At 37.1% G+C, this 22269-nt stretch overlaps 1 protein-coding gene across 6 annotated transcripts in view; it reads left to right on the plus strand.

Annotated features, from left to right (window-relative positions):
* Positions 1–21206, plus strand: part of CPEB4 (cytoplasmic polyadenylation element binding protein 4) — a 44972-nt gene extending 23766 nt beyond the window's left edge. For 3 of the 6 annotated variants that reach the window (XM_028497651.2, XM_028497655.2, XM_055079843.1), the window contains 6 exons: positions 5729–5902; positions 10292–10381; positions 10750–10868; positions 12268–12382; positions 14133–14314; positions 16789–21206. In XM_028497651.2, coding sequence (XP_028353452.1) covers positions 5729–5902; positions 10292–10381; positions 10750–10868; positions 12268–12382; positions 14133–14314; positions 16789–17016 — 908 coding nt within the window. In that variant the 3' untranslated portion in view covers positions 17017–21206. Of the gene's footprint in view, positions 1–3960; positions 3985–5390; positions 5568–5728; positions 5903–10291; positions 10382–10749; positions 10869–12267; positions 12383–14132; positions 14315–16788 lie in introns of all 6 variants that reach the window. The other 3 variants (XM_028497648.2, XM_055079842.1, XM_028497660.2) reach the window with 2 other exon arrangements.
* Positions 21207–22269: the final 1063 nt, after the last annotated feature.

The raw sequence follows: 22269 nt of genomic DNA on the forward strand, positions 1-22269 counted from the left end.
AGTCTTTCATTGCCCACTAAAAGCTAGTCATATGTTACTCCTTATGGCCTAAAGTCCTATTATTTACAGAGTTGATTGGATGCCCTCGTGTAGGAAAGGATGCTTTTCTTTAATATATCATTTGTTTGTTTTTAATGTAAGTACCAAGAAGAAAACCCAAAAGGGTCCATTAGCAAATATAGTAATATAGTGTACACAGTAGTAATAAATTTAAATGGTGCAGAAAAGGATAAAACAAGAAGTGGAATCATTCCTTCTTTCCCCATCCCAATCCCTATCCTCAAAGGTTCTTGTGGTTGTTTCTAGAAAAAAACATTTGTGTATATTCCCACATACTTATTTGTATTTCCTTTATTTTTAAGTTCACATAATAAGAATCATACAATACACACTTAGACACCTCATGCAAACTACATTTTAGAGAGCTTTAATATGAACACATGAATATGTACCATATTTTTTAAATGGCTGCATTTTTTGTTATGAATATATCACCATTATGGATAATTTGTTCCTTTTGTGACTAACAAATGTTATAACATGAGAAAAATATACTTTAAAAGAGATAAATAAATGATATTTTCATTTTTATAATGAAATATATATATATAATGTGTATTGAAAAAGACCCGGTAAAGGGGCTTCCATGGTGGCGCGGTGGTTGAGAGCCCGCCTGCTGATGCAGGGGACATGGGTTCGTGCCCCGGTCCGGGAGGATCCCACATGCCGCGGAGCGGCTGGCAGTGAGAGGCCCGCATAACGCAAAAAAAAAAAAAAAAAAAAAAAAAAGGAACCGGTAAGTCTTTCTGTACCTTTTTGCAAGTCTAGAATGCCAGACTACTGGAATTTTACTAGAGGGAATTTACTGATGAATATAGGGCATTTTTAAGCAATCTTGTAAAGACACTTTGGAAATAAAGTATTTATCATAGATCTAATAACAACATGCATCCAGAAGTTATAAAAATTTATAGCCATAATGTTTCCAGCCCATTTAAAAAAATTCTTGAATCATTTTAATACTGAACATTAAATTATATAAATCAAAACTAAGTAATAAATATAAAAGATAAACATATAAATAATATTAATCTTAACTCTGATGGGAACTAGAAGATTTTTATTCAATAATAGTATGCATTTTTGAAAACTTTTAACAGTGTATACTCTTTGGTAATTCAAGGAAAATTCTAAGCAGGGTTTATTTTAGCTGACTTAGCCAGAAGTTTTTCAAAGTATAGATTGCTTTAAACGTATTTAAAGTGATTTTTTTTTAACTGCCGCTTCCTCCAGTATTTGAAAAACATCAGATAATGTGCAACACTTGATAATCATGATATTGGAAATCTGACATTTTCCTCAGGAAAGTGGTGAAGCTCTGTGTTATAAGTATTTCATCATAATATGTTTCACCAAGTATAATTTGAAATAGGTGAGAGAATTGTGCTTAAGTACCTCTTTCGTACATAGATGAAGTGGCACCACTTACCATTCTGTTAATATCTGGGTTCTGGTTACATAGGTGTGTTCATGTTATGGAAAGTTCATTGTACTGTACACTTATGATTTGTCTACTTTCCTGTATATATGTCATATGTCAAAATCTACATTAAAATAATGTATAGCATTATAATAAGTGGAAATAAAAAATTTAAACATTCTCATTTTCTGTGCTCCAGAATGTCATTGTTTTTATTTTTTGATACTACTTTATATTAATTTGCCTATTTGATTAGGCAGTTTTTGTAGCTGTAAGCATTGTACACCTGTAACCTGTTTTCCCTAAATGTGGGAAAATGTTTCTAAATATAGTTTTTAGAATTTAATCGTGGGATTTAATCATGAATTCTTTTATATTAACCAGCTTAATTTTGTGGTACAGAATCAAAGTTTGAAAGTACACGTTTGAAGACTTTGAGAGTATTTGATTTTTGCTTTTGATCTATAGCCTTTACTGTTCCTGAAACTGTACTTATTTTTGAAATAGCGGAAGCTATGAGATTTTTTAATGTTAATTTTGTAGCTTTTTTTTTTTTTTTTTTTTTTTTTTTTTTGCGGTACGCGGGCCGCTCACTGGTGTGGCCTCTCCCGCTGCAGAGCACAGGCTCCGGACGTGCAGGCTCAGCGGCCATGGGTCACAGGCCCAGCCGCTTCTATGGGATCCTCGCGGACCGGGGCACGAACCCGTGTCCCCTGCATCGGCAGGCGGACTCTCAACCACTGCGCCACCAGGGAAACCCAATTTTGTAGCTTTTAAAAGCCCACTCTTTTCAAATATCTGTTTTCTCAGAAATCCAAGCAGCATCAATCAACTTTTTAAGATTGACAGAACCAAGATATTCAAATCATTAATTTCCCCAGACTCCCTTGTCTTTGAAGCAGTTGTATGAATAGAATGTTCTTAAACAACTACTTCTGTGATATCTTTGTCTTTCTAACCTCTGTCAGGTTCACTAAGTGAGAAAATACGTCCACCCCCACCCCAAATTTAGGAACTACTAAAGTGAAAATCTGACAGCTGAGGGAGATTTTACTGGTTTTAATCCATTTGCCTAAGTACTTTGGTGAAATTCAATGTTATCTAGTAGTGATAGAAATTATTTTGGTGTGGGACATAATTTCATTTTGGAAAATAGGTACATGGTACTTCTAAGTTATATTTGTAACTCAGTTATAACTGAGCTGTACTTACTTAGCATTTATCGAGAGGGCTAAGAATGAAAACCCTGACCAGTTCGTGTAGTGATCTCTTAAAATGTGCTATAATTTCTAACTGGAAAACCTATCCCAGCTTCCTATTTAAACTTCCTTTCCAGTCAAGAGACCTCACTTGTTGCATATGCTGCTGTTCTCAGCATCTTTCCTTGAGCATTACAGCACCCCTATTCATGCCATTGCCAGGTCTTGCAATGCCCTTTCTCTGTTTTCTCTTTAAGGTCCATCTCAGAGCCACACCCTCCCCTCTCTGTCTAATCAGAACGAGTTTCTCCTCCTCCTCTGCTTCTGTTGCACCTAACACTTAACATGCCTATTGCTCTAATGGTTACATTACCGTTATTTGCTTATGTGGCCACCTGGCCTTTAAGTTCCATGTAGTCAGACCCATGTGCAATTCATCCATAGTGCTTAGCAAGATCAGGCATGCATTCAAGAAATGTTTGTTGAATAGAATTAGGGTATTTGGACAAACTGCACATACAAGTTCCAGTTTGTTTGAGGGAAGACATTTTCTCAAAAGTTTCCTGATTTGAAATTTATACCGCCATTTTCTGAGTATTCAGGTACATACATATAATAATTATAAGTCTATATTATATTGTATTATACTATATTATATTATATTCTTTTTCTTCTCTTCTTGGTTGGAACCTACTTTGTGATAACATGCCAAACTTTTTACTTTTCAACACTTGGGCCATGGTGGAAGATTTGATTAGGGACAAGAAACTGGCTAAAAGGAAGTTTCCTAAAGACTTTCATTTGTTATGAGTTTCTTTATTAGGGAATAATTGAGAAATAGTATAAAACTGCTGTTTATCCTGTAGTGGCGAAAAAGTCATGAATTAAATATTGAAATATCTACTGAATGGCTAGTTAGCAGAGAATTCTTGGAGAAATTAAGATCAATATGGTAGGAGTTGGTTTAGATCATGTTATATATCCCTTAGTTTCATACTAGTTTGGACCTTGCGTGACAGAGCAGAAAGCTTCCCTTAAAACAAGTAAGGCTCAATACACTTTTTACAGTGTCCTTGAAGAACTTAAAAAAAAAAAAAGAATGCATTAAATTGACCTCTCACCATCCAAATTCCATATTTTTTTGAGATGCTTACCAGGAAATGAGGAATACAGCCAATTTTTTTCAGTTTCTAAAGCTGGTAGATGAAATCACAGTTGATTCTTTTGACAATGTTTGAAAGGTTGTTTTTTTGTTTTTTTGTTTTCTCATTTGACATGCAGCAAGGACATATGGGCGAAGGAGAGGTAACATTATTGTTTCTAACTTTTGAATGTATCAGTTGTATTTGGAGAGGACCCAAGTTTGCTCAATTTCTAACCCTTGTTGGGAAGCGGGTAGGGGGAATGAAACATAGCTGTGATCAGTACATACTTTATGTGTTATAGTTAACATTATAGACATTCTAATTTGAAGGGGTCAGAATGGTAGGATTTGGATTTGAATTGAAATAATTTCAAACTCACCTTATTTATATCTGAAGATTTGTTTCCTTTTTTTCCTTTGTGAAAGGAATTTCTTAGGAGAACAAAATTAAGACTGTTTAAAAAGGAAAATATAGTATGACTGGTTCCAAAATACCTGATTATATTGGAGGTTCAGTTATGCTTGAATAGCTTAAATCTACTTTCAAAAATTTTTATTTATTTGTCTATTACTGAGCATAATACTGCATTTTGTTTAAAATGAGGCTAAACAGATGACTAATCCTATAAATTTCAACATTGGCCGCGGGTGGGGGAAAGCTCTACACATTTTAGAGAATTTCAAAGAATCATTTCCTAGAGTGCCTGCCTGAATAAACCTTATTTTTGCCTCCTGTACTATAGTTTTGCCTTTTTATAAGAAAGTAAGTTAGACAGTTAAATAACATAGCTTTAAAATATAAGTGACTTTTGAAGATCCAGAAATAACCTCCAATTTTAGAGTCCTTTTTTATCTTCATTATATAACTCTTTTGAACTGTGGTTTTATAGGGTAAATTCAGAACAAATATACTGTCAATTGTGTTTAATAATGAAAGTTGAAAGGAAGACAAGTGTGGTGACAAAAGGATATTGGAATGTTTCAGTAAAGGAAGAGCACTTAAGATACATTTCTGCAGAATCCATTAATGAATTCCTTATGTAGTACCTAGAAGTAAATTGGCAGCCTGAAAAGTGACAAAACAGTGCTTGAGAGATTCTACAGTTCTTTGTAGCTCTTTGCTTTGTTTATGATTTATACGTTCATATTTTACTGGCAGGTAAGTATGGGAAGAATATTAACCACATTGGCATCTCTGGTCTTTTCTGTTTTTATATTCTGAATGATAGGATTTTCTAACAGCAAACGTAATGACTAGTTTTTGGAATTAGACACTACCTGTACCAGCTGATAATTACTCAACTAAAAGAAAATTTATCTTCAGCATGACTAAAAATCTTAAATTCTGTAAGACTAGCTAACAAAATTGGATAATAGCATCAAGTGGATTTTGATGGCATCCCATTAGTTAAGGTAAACTGAGTGCTCACTTTAAAAATCAACTTGTTCATTTTAGGGACATTCTGAGAGGAAATTGGGCAGGCTATATTGTATGTATGATGTTTTAAAGAAATTTAAGTGATCTAGCATCTGATAGTCAAATTTAATACTTAGTGTACATGTGTAGGTTGCCAGTGGCCATGGGGCCCTGCCAAGGTGGTACAGTCTGCTGCCAGCTGCTTTCAAAAGAGTGCGCTCTCCTATTGTACTTTCACCTCGCTCAAGTTTCCGGATCCCAGTGGGATGGTTGAGCAGCCCTCTATTGAACCATGTACTTTCTCCCTGACTCGATTGGGACCTTAAGGTGATGGAAATTCAAGAGCATATCTAAGTGATTTGTTCTTCAGTGAGAAAAATAAAAGCAGCAGTTTTATTGGATCTGCTGTTTTCCTTGTTTCTTGTGTAAGATAATCAGTGGCGAGGAACATTTTCTGTTAGCTTTTTTTTTCCTGCTTTCTGTTCCAGGTCAGTCTTCACTGTTTCCGATGGAAGATGGATTCTTGGATGATGGCCGTGGCGATCAACCTCTTCATAGTGGCCTGGGTTCACCTCACTGCTTCACTCACCAGAATGGAGAAAGAGTAGAACGATATTCTCGCAAGGTGTTTGTGGGCGGCTTACCTCCTGACATCGATGAAGGTATATTTAGAAAGAGCCATCTATAGCATGGTGCCCAGACTGTGGCGCATCATAGGTAATGCATAGGTAATGGTTGCTGTTATTATAGTAACAGTCTTATCTGGCTCCAGGTGTTCAGTTGTGATTGCATTGTTCTCTTGTCCTGTCTTCCTAACACAACATGTAAGGTTAGTTCACGGAAGGAAAGGGAGCAGGACTTTGGGAACCAGCTGAAGCAAGTGGCTGGACTAAATCAGAAACAGTAAACATCATTGGGAAAACCTCTCAAGGATTCTGTTGTGGGCAAACACAGATGCTAACTGCATTTTTGTCTGTGTGTCCTTCCTTGGCCAAATTCAGTTATTCATTTTCCTATTTTCTACCTTTTATGAGTGCTCTAGAAATGTACAGTTAATTGTTTAAAAGTTTAAAATCTTAGAATAAGCCTGAACTTTTGAAAAATAGAGCCTGGAGTCGTAGGGAATCTTAAGAGTTGTATCATTTTATGAGTATTTTTTCACTTGTCAAATATTTACATGCTTTCTGAATGTTATGCACCGTTCTTAGGATTGTTTAGAGTAGTAAACAAGATAGAAAGCCCCTGCTTGCATAGAGTTGATATTCTAGTGGGGGAAAGGAGTTAAAAAATGTGTGAAAATATTAGAGAATAAGTACTGAAAAGAAAACAGGTTGATGTGATATAGCGAAGTCTCAGAAGGGAGACTTGTGAGATTAGGTGGTTAAAGAAATCCTCTTTGAGGACATGATATTTGAGCCGAGACCTGAATAAGGAGCCAGTCATGCAGAAAGACACAGAGGACTATTGTCCAGAAGTATTTTATTCACCTGTGGGTCTAAGTGACCCTGACAAAAATCAAAGTAGCGACCATATAGCAACCATATATCCTTGCTTGCTTTTTTTTCCTAATCTATTTTGTCTTGGTTTCCTGAATGGAAATGGAAAGAAATGTTACGGAGGATAGAAGAGTTTTCTCTAAAAATCTATAAGGTCTAATAATGAGGTTTAATAACTTCCCGTTTAGATTGAGATTAAACTTACTGAGCCACTACATTTTCCTTAAGATGATCAGTCTTTTGGAAGGTTGAGACAAAAATGGCTTCAAAACAGCCAAAGACTGAAATAAACACAGGGTTTTCTTTTTTGTGTGTCTATGATAAAATGTCCCGGAGGAAGCTGTGCTGAAATTTCAGGGCAGACTGGCTCAATCTCTGTTCTGTCGTCAGAAGGCATAACTTCTGTTCAAGGTGTTCATCCTGGGCTGAACACCTCATCATGATGTTGTTCACTCCAGTAAGCTCCTGGGTGTGACCTTTTCTTTTCTCTAGCTGGAATCCTCACTTTCCTTAGCATTATGGGTTCTAGGTTTTATGAGCCGTTAGAGGTCAAATCTTTAACACTCCTGAGCCCTGGATGGACTTCAGTGAGGAAATTATATGCTTATATATAGAAAGAGAAGACTGAATTTTATCTGACCTTGCTTGGGATAAGCTCCTTTCCTGGCCTAGTTAGTTTGTGTCTTTTAGGAAAATTACTAAGCAATCTTAAATGTATCGTTCCTAAAATTCTTAGAGGCACAGGTAAATTTGACCAATTTGGCAAAGGAGGTGGTTTAAACTGAGCAAAATTAATGGGAACTGTGTTAGTCATCTTGCTTTATCCTCAAGACCATGTATGTTGATAAGTCGGTAGCAGTTTAGGCAGGCAGCCCTTTCTATTAACATGTGAAATATGTATTCCTGAAGAATACTGTGTTCTGCAGAATTGTGCACTAAGAATCACAGAGTTTATGGGGCAAAAGGGGTAGAGGCAGATCACTTAGAACCTAATGAATTTTGTACCAGAAGCACTAACAAAAAGAGAATTAGTGCCTTGGAAATAACTTGGACAATTCAGGCAAGCAGCTCAGTATGGTTAGAGGCTGCCTCAAGGAATATTGAAAATGCACAAAACCAATAGAGCAGAAATTCTGGCTTTCTAGCTTGGAGGCAATGCAGATGAAAGTGGACCTCTGAGCAGCTGAGGAATGCAAACTCTCAGGAGATAAGAGCCCTGCAAGGTTGGGGGGACACCCCTCTGACCAGAGAGGCTTGGTTGCTGTGCTCATTTTTAATTTTCTTATAACAGAGCCGAGGGGGCTCCTGCCTGCACATCACACAAGCTGGGGGCTTTTTCCTGTCCTGCTGAAGGTTATGGTTCTCCCACTATGCTAGCTCACCTGGCTTAGGAAAAGTCATTTGTGAACCAGTATAATGTCTAGGTTACACTGACATCATTCCCCTATTTATCGATCTCACACGAGCTAAACGGTACCGTAGCAACAGGCACCATAGCTGTTCGAACAGACTACTGTTTCACAATCTGGAGGAGATGAGAACAGTCCTACCAGACTGAAATTTGAACATGTTTCTCATCTCTCTTTTCTGTTGCTGCCCTACTCCCAGGTCTTATCTACATATGCTTACCTACTCTTTCTAGAAGTTCCCTGGAAATTTATTTAACTATAGTCTACTCATTAGTTCTCCAGCTATATAATATAGCATAACTGGTATCGTTTACATTAATAGGAAAATATGATCAAGTCTTCCTTGTCCATCCCACGTGCCCTTCCTTTACCTTCTTCATAAGGCTCAGAGATATCGGTGTCCAAGGAAGATGGTTGGTGAGGGGGAAGAGGGCGCCAGGTGGAGGGCGTGTGTAGGTATACACATGGGGGGCCTGCCCAGAGGCCTCGGCAGCAGTGTGCATAGTGCCCAGTAAATCAGGGCGATAAGGGCTAGGGTGCAGAGGTGAAAGGTAGAGGATACTGCCAGGGCAGCTAGCTGAAAGATGGGTTACGTTGAGCAAGGAAGCCAACATATTGAGTATAATGAGAACTTGGTTTCTCATAGCGAGAAGGGAATTTATAAACATGGGAAGGCGGGGGGAAGGCTAGAGAAAAACATGGGATGTTGGAGTGGACTTGCAATTACCAGTATGAACTCATTTTTATAAATGTACACAGATATAGAAACAGTTGTAAATATATCTGTGTGTATATTCATATATTTCCTAGCTTTGTCCTCTGAGAAGACTTAGAAATAATAAATATCCACTAGCAATGACTATATGGAATACCCAAATCTCAGTTTCTAAATATCTTTTGTCACTGAAAGGAAGGAGGATTTCTTGCGAGGTGGGGGGAGAAATGGCTAATTCCAAGCGTAGGGCAGAGAAAGAGCAAGATGAAAGCCTGGAGTATCTTCTTGGGCCGGGAAGTATGGAAAGCCCTTGAAGGATGATGGGGGGATAGGTCAAAAGGACATAGGCACCCCCACTGGCCAAATCAGGGACAATTTTGAGGACAAACTGAACATCAAAATAAATGAGGAGAGAATCAAATTACAACCCATTGAATAAAATAAGTCCATACTGATATAAATAAATACATGACTAAATAAATGAGGGAGAAGGGAAAACTCTTCCTTCCTGTATAATACTAACTAGTAAATGTAGAAGGATTGATAGAAATAGATAATCAGCATTTGGCAGTAATCATTGTGGTAGTTGATATAGGTAGGAGTCTTCAATGGATGCCAAGTCTAATGAGGGAACAGGATATTGATGGATAACACAATATTCCCCCACAAAATACTAATCAAATTCAAAGGGGAAAATGGTTTCTTTTTGGTGGAGAAACCAGGCAGGTATCAATTTGACTAGCTGATCAAGATTAACATACCTAGTGAAAGGACAGGGTGACATAGCATCGTTATGGTGGTTTTCCTGTTTGGAATGCATAGGTCATGAGGAAACAGTACCGACCCAGGTTGAGAGCCATCCTGCAGAATGAATGGTCTGTATATTTTAAAGCTACTAAGCATGTAAAAGACAGGAAAGAATGAGGAACTATTGTAAACTGAAAAAGACTGATGACCTGGGACATGGCATCTAAATGTAGCATGGTTCTGGATAGGATTCTGGATCAGAAAGGAAAAAAGAGATATATCGTGATAGTTTAAAATTGGGATGGAGTCTGTGAATTGGGAAAGAGTGTTGTATCAATGTTGATTTCCTGGTTGGAAGCGGCGTTGTTTGGTGGTACATAAGGGAGTGACCTTGCTTTGAGCAGGTACCAGTAGTTGTGTTTGGGGGTAATAGAGTGTCATGTCAGAAAAAGATGATAGATAGATACATAGATAGATAAATAGATTCATGCATAGATAGAAGGGGAAGAAGTGGAAGACAAACGCACAAAATGTTAACAGTAAGGGGAATCCAGATGAAGGAGATGTGGGAGGTCTTGGTGTACTATTCTTGTAAATAGTAGATTGGAAACTTTTTTCTAAACTATTTCCCAAAAATGAACATAAAAATATTTAAATCTACTTTTTTGGTTTGTTGTTCATTAGATGAGATCACGGCTAGTTTTCGTCGCTTTGGCCCTTTGATTGTGGATTGGCCTCATAAAGCAGAGAGCAAATCCTATTTTCCTCCTAAAGGTAATTTTCAATATTCAATATACATGCATAGTTTATCCTTATGTTCTTTTCATAAATGTTTACCTTCACTGTACAATTTTTCATTGTTAAACTTACATTTTCCCAAATATGTCTTTAAAATTTGTATTTAGTATGTGCTTTCAGTTCAGATTTAATTTTACTCTAAAAGAGGTTTCAAGATAATACCAAACTGAACTTAATGTTGATATTATCAGATTTAGGGTGAGATTTAAGTTTTAGGGGTTTCTGTTTGTTTGTTTTCATTTTTTTCTACACCTTTTCCCTTCCTTAGTTTTATGCTTCCTTTCCCTTGAAGAATTATTTTAAAAATAGGAAAAATATAAGCCTTTCAAAAATTTTTTTATTAGGCTATGCATTCCTGCTATTTCAAGATGAAAGCTCTGTTCAGGCTCTCATTGATGCATGTATTGAAGAAGATGGAAAACTCTACCTGTGTGTATCAAGTCCCACTATCAAAGACAAGCCAGTAAGTGCAGTCTAGCATGAAAATAGCTTCTCATTTTTGCCTCTATTTGTTAGCTCTGAAAAACCCACAGACAGCTTAATGTATCTGTTAATTGACACGTTTGTGAGTAGAATCGAAATGAAAACGTTTTGTTTTTGTCAGGTTCCTAACATTGACATTCTGTATATTTGTGCACATTATTTTGACTTTGAATTTTTGGTTAGTTAAAATATTGGTGAATCTTTCTATTAAAAGACTTCACCTGGTAATGCATTTGATAAATATAAAGTAGCTGAATTTCCTCTGAATGATAGAACTCAAATCACAAATAGACCTGTCTTTCTCCTTCCTCTCTTTGATCAAGATTTTACCCAATACTATCCTTAACTTTTTGCATATGGTACTCGCCAAGTAAAATGAATTATGTATATACATAAATGTACATTGCATATTGTTTCTTTTTGAAGAAGTTTTTCTTTATTATAAAATTTAGTCTTTAGGAATAGTAGCACCTAGCCTGTTTTGACAAATCTGGCAAACCAACAATCTTGTTATTGCTCAGCCAGTACCTAGTGATGGGGTCCAGTTCAGAATGGAGGCGCCAGTGGGCTCAGCTCAAACAGTGATTTGCGGAGCTCCTCTTAGTGTCTTAGGGTTGTCCCAGAATTCTTATGTGGCTAGACTCTATTTGACTTGCTTGTTCCCTGCCAATCCCTAAATTTAGGTATTTAAATTTGGGATCTTCTGGCCTTGGGACTTAGTTTGGTGCACCTGTTGGGAATACCCAACTATCAACCCCTTAGCCTTTGGTGTGGGCATTGGTAACAGTTTATACACGCAAACAATTGAATTGAGGTACTTGATCCTTGGTTGTTGTAATGGACACACTGAAGTGTTTTATCATAAAAAGCTTACTGCAGATATCATCAATATTTTTATTTTGAAATGCTTTTTGAAACAATATAACAGATTTGTTAGTATCAGGAGTAGTTTGCATTTCCTGGACATAGGATTGGACACACAGTCCTAGTTCACATAGCACTGAATACTTATCAACATCCAATACTGTACTAAATTTAAATTATATGGCTACAGGGGTGTTGCGCAGGAGAGAGCCCCAAATAAGTTGTAAAATAGTTAATTAACTTATAGATAATTAAGGGCATGTTAGTGTTAAGTGATTTGGGTTATAATAGGCAATTAAATTGAACTTTCCACCTTGGTTAGTTTACTCTTAAATGTGAAATGAAAGGTTGGAATATGCTACTTGTAAGTCTTTTCTAGTTTTCCAGTTTTATTGATTTGTAATGACATGGATTATTGCTTTTAAAAGCAAAATACTCGGCAATAATTTTAAACTTCCTTTCTCCATAAATTGTCTGTGTTGAGAATGAGACATTTTGGTTTGCACACTCTCTAGGTACAGATTCGGCCTTGGAATCTCAGTGACAGTGACTTTGTGATGGATGGTTCACAGCCTCTTGACCCACGAAAAACTATATTTGTTGGTGGTGTTCCCCGACCATTGCGAGCTGGTATGATTAAACAAAGAAACAAACAAACAAAAAAACCCTATTTATCCGTTAGCATAAGAAATATACAGATTTTTCAGGATAAATTCTCCATAAGCATTTGAGTTCATGTCTAGGAGTGAGAGTTCTGGAATCCAAGTGTCTGGGCTTGAATTCATGTGCTCTGCTTCCAGTTAATAGCTGAATGACCCTGCTCAAATTAATTTCTCTAATTCTCAATTTCCTCATCTGTCAAGTGGAGTTATAAGTATGTCCTTTATGGAGAGTTTTTTTTTTTTTTTTTTCTTTGCGGTACGCGGGCCTCTCACTGTTGTGGCCTCTCCCGTTGCCGAGCACAGGCTCTGGACGCGTAAGCCCAGCGGCCATGGCTCACGGGCCCAGCCGCTCCGCGGCATGTGGGATCTTCCTAGACCGGGGCACGAACCCGTGTCCCCTGCATCGGCAGGTGGACTCTCAACCACTGCGCCCCCAGGGAAGCCCTGGAGAGTTGTTTTGAGGATTGAATGAGATTGTGGATGCCTAGTGCTTAGTGCACGGTCTGGTCTCGTAATGCTAAAGCTCATCACTCTCATCATCATCATCTGAGAGAAAAAAACCCTTCAGGGATGGGTTAGGTATCGAGATGTTCGCTGTTTGTTTTCCACATCCCCATGTGCTCAACAGCTGCTTACTGAGCTCTGAAATACAGCAGGGTTCTCAGCAGTGCATTGTGTTTTCAGAGCAGTGCTTACAGAAGAAATTTCATCCCCAACTTCAAGTAATTTGAAGTTTAATAGTATAAGTGAGATAAAGAACATAAAGTGAACATGAATGCAGTTTCAAAATTGTAACATTTCATGGAGAAGAAGATGCATTTATTACTTCAAGTTTCTTTTTTTTTTTTTAAATTGATTTATTTTTTATTTATTTTTGACCGCGTTGGGTCTTTGTTGCTATGTGCGGGCTTTCTCTAGTTGCAGCGAGGGGGGCTACTGTTCGCTGTGGTGCATGGACTTCTCACTGCGGTGGCTTTTCTTGTTGTGGAGCACAGGCTCTAGGTGCACGGGCTTCAGTAGTTGTGGTACGCAGGCTTGGTAGTTGTGGCTTGCGGGCTCTAGAGCGCGGGCTCAGTAGTTGTGGTGCACGGGCTTAGTTGCTCCACGGCATGTGGGATCTTCCAGGACCAGGGCTCGAACCCGTGTCCCCTGCATTGGCAGGCAGATTGTTAACCACTGCGCCGCCAGGGAAGCCCTACTTCAAGCTTCTATGTGAAAAATTGGCAAATAGCTACACGGTAAGGAAAGGTAAAAAGGGTTTTGTTGGAAATATGCTCGAAGGACCCCCAAAGAGCCTGCCAATCAGCTTTCTAGTGTTCAAATGATTATTTATATTAAGCAGTGCATTGTTAACTGGTAAATATATGGTGCATCGTGGCGTAGAGCAGATAGACCAGGGTGCCAAGTGCAGCGCAATCACTTAACTACCCATGACCTTGCACAGATTAATCATCCTCTTTGTGCCTCAGTTTCCCCAGAAAATTACTACCTACTTCATAGGGTTGTTGTGTAGATTAAAAGTGAACGTATGTGAAATACTCAGCAGAGTCCTTGCCCTTAGTTACAGTAGGTTAAAGATGAACACATGGACAACTGGTTATAATAACTAGTTTCATTTTAATAATTATTGTAATGACAGACAGATGAACTGCTTTTGATGTAAGAGCCAGATGAATTTTCCTGATTTCAAATGTCCTGTTTGCCCCTTCCATATGTAGTGGAGCTTGCCATGATAATGGACCGGCTGTATGGAGGCGTGTGCTATGCTGGGATCGATACCGACCCGGAGCTGAAATACCCAAAAGGAGCTGGGCGAGTCGCATTCTCTAATCAACAGAGTTACATAGCTGCTATCAGTGCCCGCTTCGTGCAGCTGCAGCATGGAGAGATAGATAAACGGGTAAGTCCTGGACTATATTCTGGGAAGTTCTAGAAATGGCCGTCTATGTCATCACCAAGCTTGGAGTGGGGGAATTTTATGTGACAATAAATTGACATCTGATAGTTATTCCTGTAGGACCCATTAGATGCATGCTCTAGAATACATCCAAGAGTTTCATATGAATTTCTTCTGTCTCTTAGTTTTCTGAATAACCTAACCAGAGCATTACAGTCACTTTGCTTGAGTCCATTTAATCTTTCCTAAGGTATCACCTCCATCCATTCACTTATTCAGTTAGTCATTCAGTGCATATTTACCGAATCCTTTGTACTATGTTATATCAACTATACAAACATGAACACCCTTGAGATCTCCTCACGGTTTTTTTTAAAACCTGGGATATCAAAAATACCTCCGCAAGCCCTATTTTCCTATGTAACAAATGACTGAGTAAATTCATTTCTAGGATGGCATATCTAAGAAATATTTCATTGTTAACAGATTAAGTAGAAGAGCTCAGAATCCTTTCATCTGTAATCTGTTTTACTGCCTGAAATTAGGTAGTAGTTCATTAGCATTATTTTCACACTTTATATTCCTCTTTGTTGTGTTTATCCTCTGAATCAAAAGGCTGGAAAAAAGTCCTCAAAGTTAACCCTTCTGTTTTTTAATGTATTGTATTTGAGACTGTGTGTTCCATTATATGTCTTTTTTCTTTGCATTCATGAATTTCTTATCTTTGTGTTTCATACATTCAACAAACATTTTAGTGCCTAGGGCAAGAAGTCCCTGTCCTCATGGATTTATGTTCCGGTGGATGGAACTCTATCCTACACCAGTACTGCTCAAAATGTGGCTTGTGAACCGACTGCCAGTTGGTAAATGGTTTGTTAGGAGTTTGTGGTGAGATAGGAATTGACACCAGAATGTGAATCTGCTGCATTAATAAGCACAGTGTTTATAGTTCAGCTGAGATTTTTTCATAGAAAGACCTTCTTGATGAAGAAAGCAATGTGTTGATTTACATTCTGGTGTCAGCTCCTCATTTCATGGCAGACTGGCACTTTCATTAGGGCTGACTTAGATATCCAACACTCCAAGGCATTGTGCTCAGAAAAGTCTTTGTTGATTGACTGTATTGTGCCTTCCTCAATTCAGTACATAGAAACTATCAAGTCACTAGTGGTTTACACTTACTGCTTATGTTCCATTTCATGTATATTCCACATCGGTGGCAGCTGAAAATTTCCCATGGTAGTGGTCATCATACTGTGAATATATTAAGGAGAAAGGTATAGATTCTACTGTAAACATGGAGGAAGGGGGCAGGATTAGTTGCAGTATATGTTAACATGCCTCCTTGTTTTTTATTCACACTAAAAAATATGTACATCTGAGTAAACGGACACTCCCGCCTCATTGCTTCATTCCATCATCGGTTTCAGAGTTGTAAGGTTAGCCATTAGAAATTCAGACTTAATTTGTTTTCCTCTATGATCCAATTCTTTGACCGGTGTTCCTGCCGTTCTGTAGATGTTATGGAATGGCCTCGGGGCCAGAAGCCTAATCCTCTGATTACGTCTGCTCTTCCTGCCTTCCGTATCACTCTTCTCTTTTTGTTCACAGCTAACCTTTGTTCAGGATTCCTTGTCAGAAGTGGATGGCACCAGTGGTAGTCATAGCCTGGTGTAAGGGAGTTTCAATCATGAGTCTCTCCAAGACTAAAAATAACCAACTCTTTTCTCAGTGGAGAATTAATAGCCAGGTTATTTTTAATGCTTGAGAGGCTCAAATGACATTGGCCTATTGAACACTGGAACAGACCCAGTTATATAAATTCAGCTCTGACTTTTAGACTGAAGTAAACCATTCTTCCTGACAAAGAACAAAGCAAGGTTTTAGATTATGAGTACTATGGCTGCATCTTGTTTTCCTGGAGTTCGAGGTTTGTGATTATAACCCAAGATGTGTACACTGTAAATAGAAACCATGACCCAAACCTTATTACAGCTCAGAGGCTTGTGATGCAGAAGTCAGGCAGCTTCCCTCTGATTTGTACATTGAAGTGCTATTTTGTGGCACTGGGAATCTCTTAGTTGGTCTGTGTAAATTATAATTCCACATATGACAAGAATCCAGATCCACTAATTAAAGTGACGGTTTGTGTCTAGGAAAACGCTCCTGTGGGTTTAACCTCATAATGTTCTTAAACGTTAAGTTGGCATCACTCTTAACTTTCTGCTGGGATCTTGCTTTTCATTCGAAAACTGTTTATTTAATAAGACAAAAATGTAAAACGATGGGCATAAAAGCCTTACCAGTTTCTTAAAAGATGATAGCGAATTTCAGTAAAAGAGTTATTGACCCTTCCTTTGGGGTACCTTGACACAGGCTCATTCAGACAGTGGATGGAAATGTACATACATGGTATAAGTGTTGCCTGGTCCATTCACTAAGAAATGTAAACACCCTTGTTTTATTTTTGATTGCAGGTGGAAGTTAAGCCATATGTCTTGGACGATCAGCTGTGTGATGAATGTCAGGGGGCCCGTTGTGGGGGAAAATTTGCTCCATTTTTCTGTGCTAATGTTACCTGTCTGCAGTATTACTGTGAATATTGCTGGGCTGCTATTCATTCTCGCGCTGGCAGGGAATTCCACAAGCCCCTGGTGAAGGAAGGCGGTGACCGTCCTCGACATATTTCATTCCGCTGGAACTAAAGGATAACTACAGTGCTCATTTTCAGGCCTCAGAATAAGTGCACTCTTCTGTTAATTCTGCCCCCTTCCTCAACCTCTTCATTCTGGCATGTCCTTTTGTGCAGTCTGTAACTTAACAATAAGTCTAACGGAAAGAATGACCTATAATATAGGTGTTTTGTAGATTCTTGTGTCACTGAAAACAATATGTATGAACTCCTTTTTCGTATTGCCATCATGTTGCATGGAAGTTTCATTCTCTTGTTTTGCTGGAGACCAAGAGGATCCAAACTTCCCGCAACATTTTCTTAGAGGAGAGAGAGAAATATTAAAAGAGAAATGAAACAATAGAGTATTTTGGGTTTTTAATTAAATTATTGTTAATAATGTAACAGATAAGAATACTTTTATTAAAATAACCACATAACAATAACACTATCAATCTCTCCTGACGCGGGGTTTCCCCCAGGGAAGTGCTTTTGCCTTTCTCTTTCTTTTCTTTCATATTTTTTTGCCTCTCTCTTTTTTTCCGTCCCCTTTTTATTCTTTTAACAGCAGTGGAAGAAGTTAACAATAATTAACAGGAAAGAGCGTGTTAAAGCAAACACAAATGCATGAGCAAGATTGAAGCAGCATTATAACTAATTTTAAGGGTTTAGAGGCGGAGTGTAATTTCATTATGCCGCAAAGTTACTACCACATCAGAAAAAAAAAATAGTAAAGTAGGCAGAGCTAGGTTTATTTTCTTTTAAACAGGTTTTTAAATTTAGAGTATAAAAATTGGGTACATTTACTTCTGAGGGGAGTGCACTTATTTATTTTTAAACTTTTACTTATCTGGTCACAGCCCCAGGAAACCTACCAAAGCTAGAGTTAATGACAACTGGTGGGAAAACTAGCATTTCCTCTCCTAAAGAACAAATATATAAATTTTATTTTTGATGTTATATATAAACTCTATATCCTAATTTACTAACACTCATCAGGTGTCAGCCTTTGCTCTCCATTTTGACGTTAAAAAAAAACAAACAGATCTAGAGATACCTCAAGGATATCATTTTTGATTTTGTGTTAGACTACCATGTGTAGCCAAAACTGGAAGACAAAACCAATATTCAAATTGGCTGCTGATTGGCTTACTTTTAGATCTAAAGTTACTTTGGGTATCCTGTAATTTAGTTGTAACATAGAAAATGAAAAAAAAAAAGTTAAAAAAAAGTTAAGTAGTTGCAAAGTGTTTTGCACCGTTGAACTAAGTAACTGTGTAAATCTGTGCAAAGGTACGTATGTTTATCTTACTCTTCCTATAAAATAAAATAACATTACAGTTTCAGAACTTAGCATGGGACATAGTCAGTGTTTGAAGTGCCAACTTCATCAAGTAATGCATGCTTTATTATAAATAAAAGTAGCTTTTGAAAGGCGTTAATGATGTGTTGAACAGTATGCTTCAGGGGTAAATTGAAAATAGTCTCTTGAAGCCCTGGTCATGGAAGTAACTTTTATTTTAATGGACATTCTCTTATGAAATGCCCTATCCACCATGAGAAGGATTATCATCAGTGTGCAAAACATTAAAAAAAAAAAAAATCTAGTGGCAATCTTGCTAGTTGTGCTACCTAACAGTACCATCTTGGATCCTTCAAAACCAAAGACTTGCCCCAGGAGTGCGGTGGAACCACCTGGCTGATGACCCCTACTGATCACCTTTAGGAAAAGCAGTCCTTTATTTTCAATCCAGGCTTTAATGAACTATATACCTGTTAAGTTCCAAAGGTCAAAATGGAGGCATTTGCTGTCTAATAGATACAGAAAGGGAGCTGCTTTTAAAGAATCCCCTGCAAATATTGAAAGCGGTCATGTGAATGGAGGGTGCTCTTGCGTAGCTGGTCAGGGACTTTATTTTCTTTTCTCCTGAACGGCATAATTCTAATTGGAATGTTCATTTGCCTCTTTTTATTCTTTTCAGTGCTTGTAGGTGGCTTGGGGTGTGCTATCGTGCTGTTCCTACTCAGTAAACAGGTGTGATGAGCTAACGAAATAAGAACTAGCTTTGAATAATAATTTTTCCCTTTGTACATGACCTGCTGAATTTCGGTACAGTGTTTTTGTAGCTAACTTATTTTGTCATGCACATAATGTATATTTGTTATGCACTACTTTTGTATATCTTGTTTTTCCAACAGTGAACATTTTTAGGCACACTTTTCACTGACGGGATATCTCTTTATGCAATACCTCAATTTTTCATATTGCAAAGAGTAGCTTTTTGTACTTTTATTACTGAGAGATCTTCATATACTTCATTTTTTAATATAAATAATTTTAATAAATTTTATTTTCTTATATTCTGCTTTTTATACATTTCAGTGCTCTGCATACATTTTAAATTATGAATGTTGTGCACTGGCAATGCTATTTTAGAGTCTGCAGAGAAGAGAAAGCATGTTGCTTAAACATCCTTCCCCAGCACCAGCTATTGGTGTACCTATAATTTAAGAAATAGTCTATGTAAAGTCACAAATTAATGAAAAAAAATTCGCATGAAAATGACAGATAACACTGTAGTTCCTAAAAAAAAAAAAGAAAAAATTAAATGCATAAGCATAGGGTAGAAATTTAAAATAACAAAATTGTCTACAGCTTCTTACTAAGTTTTTAAAATTATTCATAACGCAGACATTTTTGGTGAATGTTTAGCCATTTTTAATATTAATAAATTGGTGTTAAGTGTTTGATTCAGAGATGTCTGCTCTTTTAAATTATATATAATGAAAAAAAAATAGCCTGCCGTGGGACAGGTGTGTAATGTTAGTATGCATGACTAATGTAAGAAATTGTTATTCTACTAATATTTACTTGTGATTGTGTGACAAGCGTGTTTACAGATTATTTGGTTACACTTCAATTTACAGGGCATAAACAATTATTATCTATTACTCTGGACTTTATTGATTACGTGTCCTTCAGATTACATGGGATTGTAGTTGGGAGTTACCATGTAACTCAAAACATAATTAACATGTAATTAGTTTACAGATTTTAGGGTATCACTTCAATGTACCAAGCATGTAGTTCTAGCGCACTAGCATGGCACCAGCCATGTACTTACAATGTAGTTACAGAGTAATTACATGGTTATTTTTGCAATGTAAAATAAAGTGTTTCTGATTATTTTCTATGTAAAGGAACCCTCTCCCTTCCCCTTCTGGTCCCCAAGCTTCGGTAAAATATATATACTTCTCCATACACAGACCTCTGCAGAATGCAAAATAAAACTTGCAGTGAATGAATTTAGCATTTTATGAGAGTGCTGTTGGAAAGACTTGATAATTCACCCTTTTTGTTTTGAAGAGTTGAATCTTCTGTTAAAAGGTGATTTAAAACTTGAATGTGATGAATTGTGGCAAGTTAACTTCAAGTTATGTGCAATACTTATTTCAAACTTTTGAAAGATCTTTGCAGTGTAATTCTTTGTTTTTAATTACAGACATTTAAAAATGTCATTTTCTACTGTTAAGAGTAATCCTCTTTCTTGCTGGTGTTTCTAAAGAAAAGAATCAGAACTCAATCTTTCTACTAATGTAAATTTGAGATTATTTTTAAAAATGGAATAAAAGAGGTTTTGGTCATTTGCTTTATTTTATTATCTTATTTTAAAGCTACTGTGATTGATAGCATTGTAAGAATTGGGACAATATTGTATTCAACTGTTTTATTTTTTATATTTTTAAAATTTAAAGTATAATTAGTTTTTATAATTTTCATCAGATTTTTGTTATATTTTTTGGAAGTGAAACTTTTAGCAAGTGGGTGTCTAGTTTTTACTAATCCCTAATTTTTTTTTTCCAGTGTATTGCTCATATTATCAGAAGGAAAAGTTATTTAAGTATGTCAGTTAATTGTACTACTTGGCTGAATTTCCATATAGTTTTTACTGTGTATGGGGAGGTTGTAGTATTTATTATAGCATTTTAAATAAGGGTAATTCATTTTTTATTAAAGTCATTTTCACGTTAAGTTCCTATTTTTGTATGTTCTACTCTTAAGTTATATAACACAGTTCCTTTTTTAAAAGAGTTCATTTGTTGAAGTGCTAGTGGAAAATTAATGTTATTAAATAGTTTGCAAATGACTATTTATACCAGTATGCATATAATTTTTAAATATTTGTAATGTGAGATGTTGAATGAATAAAACTTTTAACTCAGCTTTCTTTTAATATACTTATTTATTTTCAACATAAGTAGATTATGCTTCCATGGTTGGGGATATAACATTTAAAAAATAGGAGGAATGTATTCTTTGGCCAAAGCAGAAGAAACTGAAATGAAAAGATGTCCGGTCATATAAGTACTCCTGGCAAGTGTTCCCTGCTTATGTAAACCCATAAATGTCAGTGGTGGTCGTCTTTGGCCTGTACTGTTAGTTCACACGCTGCCCTGCAGAGGTCTTTTCATTTGTAGCCTTCGGCATGTGTGTGAGGCCTAAGCCCAGGATCCCAGCGTTCAGTCATCTGCTTTAAGGCCAAATGTCCAATGAAAGTAAGGGAACACATGTTTACTTAATAGGGAAGGTCAGCATTTGAGAGGTTTAGTTTTGGGTCTTTGTCAGTGAAGAACCTTGATTTCTGGCCACTCTAACAAGAGGATCTGGGTTGTTAACAAGTCTCTCTGGAATTTTAACCACCCAGTTCCTCCCTAAATCCTAACATCACAGGATGTGGCCTCTGGGATTATAATCAGTAGAGCATGTGAATTGAAAGTATTATCTTTGGGTTGGTCCATAAATCATGTGTACTACTGAATACTGTGATGTGTTATTTGTATTTTAGAGTGCATTTTCAAGCTTTTAAGGGTTTATTATAGCATAAAACATAACACTGAATATATCCTGTTTTGTCAAATTTAATTTCTGCTCTTTCTTACCTTGGGTATAGTATTCCTAAGACTAGAAGAAGCAGTTCTTGTCCTGAGACAAACAGACTCTGGAGGTCTTTTGCTTCTAAGTTGTCTAAATATTCCCAATATACAACTCTTCCAACTGTAGGGGTTTCTGAGAGTTCAGGCTGAACCAGCAGTGCATAAGACCCCCCAGGAATACTAGGTCACAGAAGCTTTGGCTGGCAGTAGCCCAAACTTAAGTTCAGAGTTCAGTGAAGGGCCGCTGAGAAAGCCCCAAGGACATAGGAGATGTGGGTGACATTTGGTTGCCACCTCTGCTGTATCCCTGGGCATGCTGGCATGGTTTCAGCACTATAGGAGAGGGGGGAAA

Source organism: Physeter macrocephalus, chromosome 2 (assembly GCF_002837175.3).
Source record: "Physeter macrocephalus isolate SW-GA chromosome 2, ASM283717v5, whole genome shotgun sequence".
Taxonomy (NCBI): domain Eukaryota; kingdom Metazoa; phylum Chordata; class Mammalia; order Artiodactyla; family Physeteridae; genus Physeter; species Physeter macrocephalus.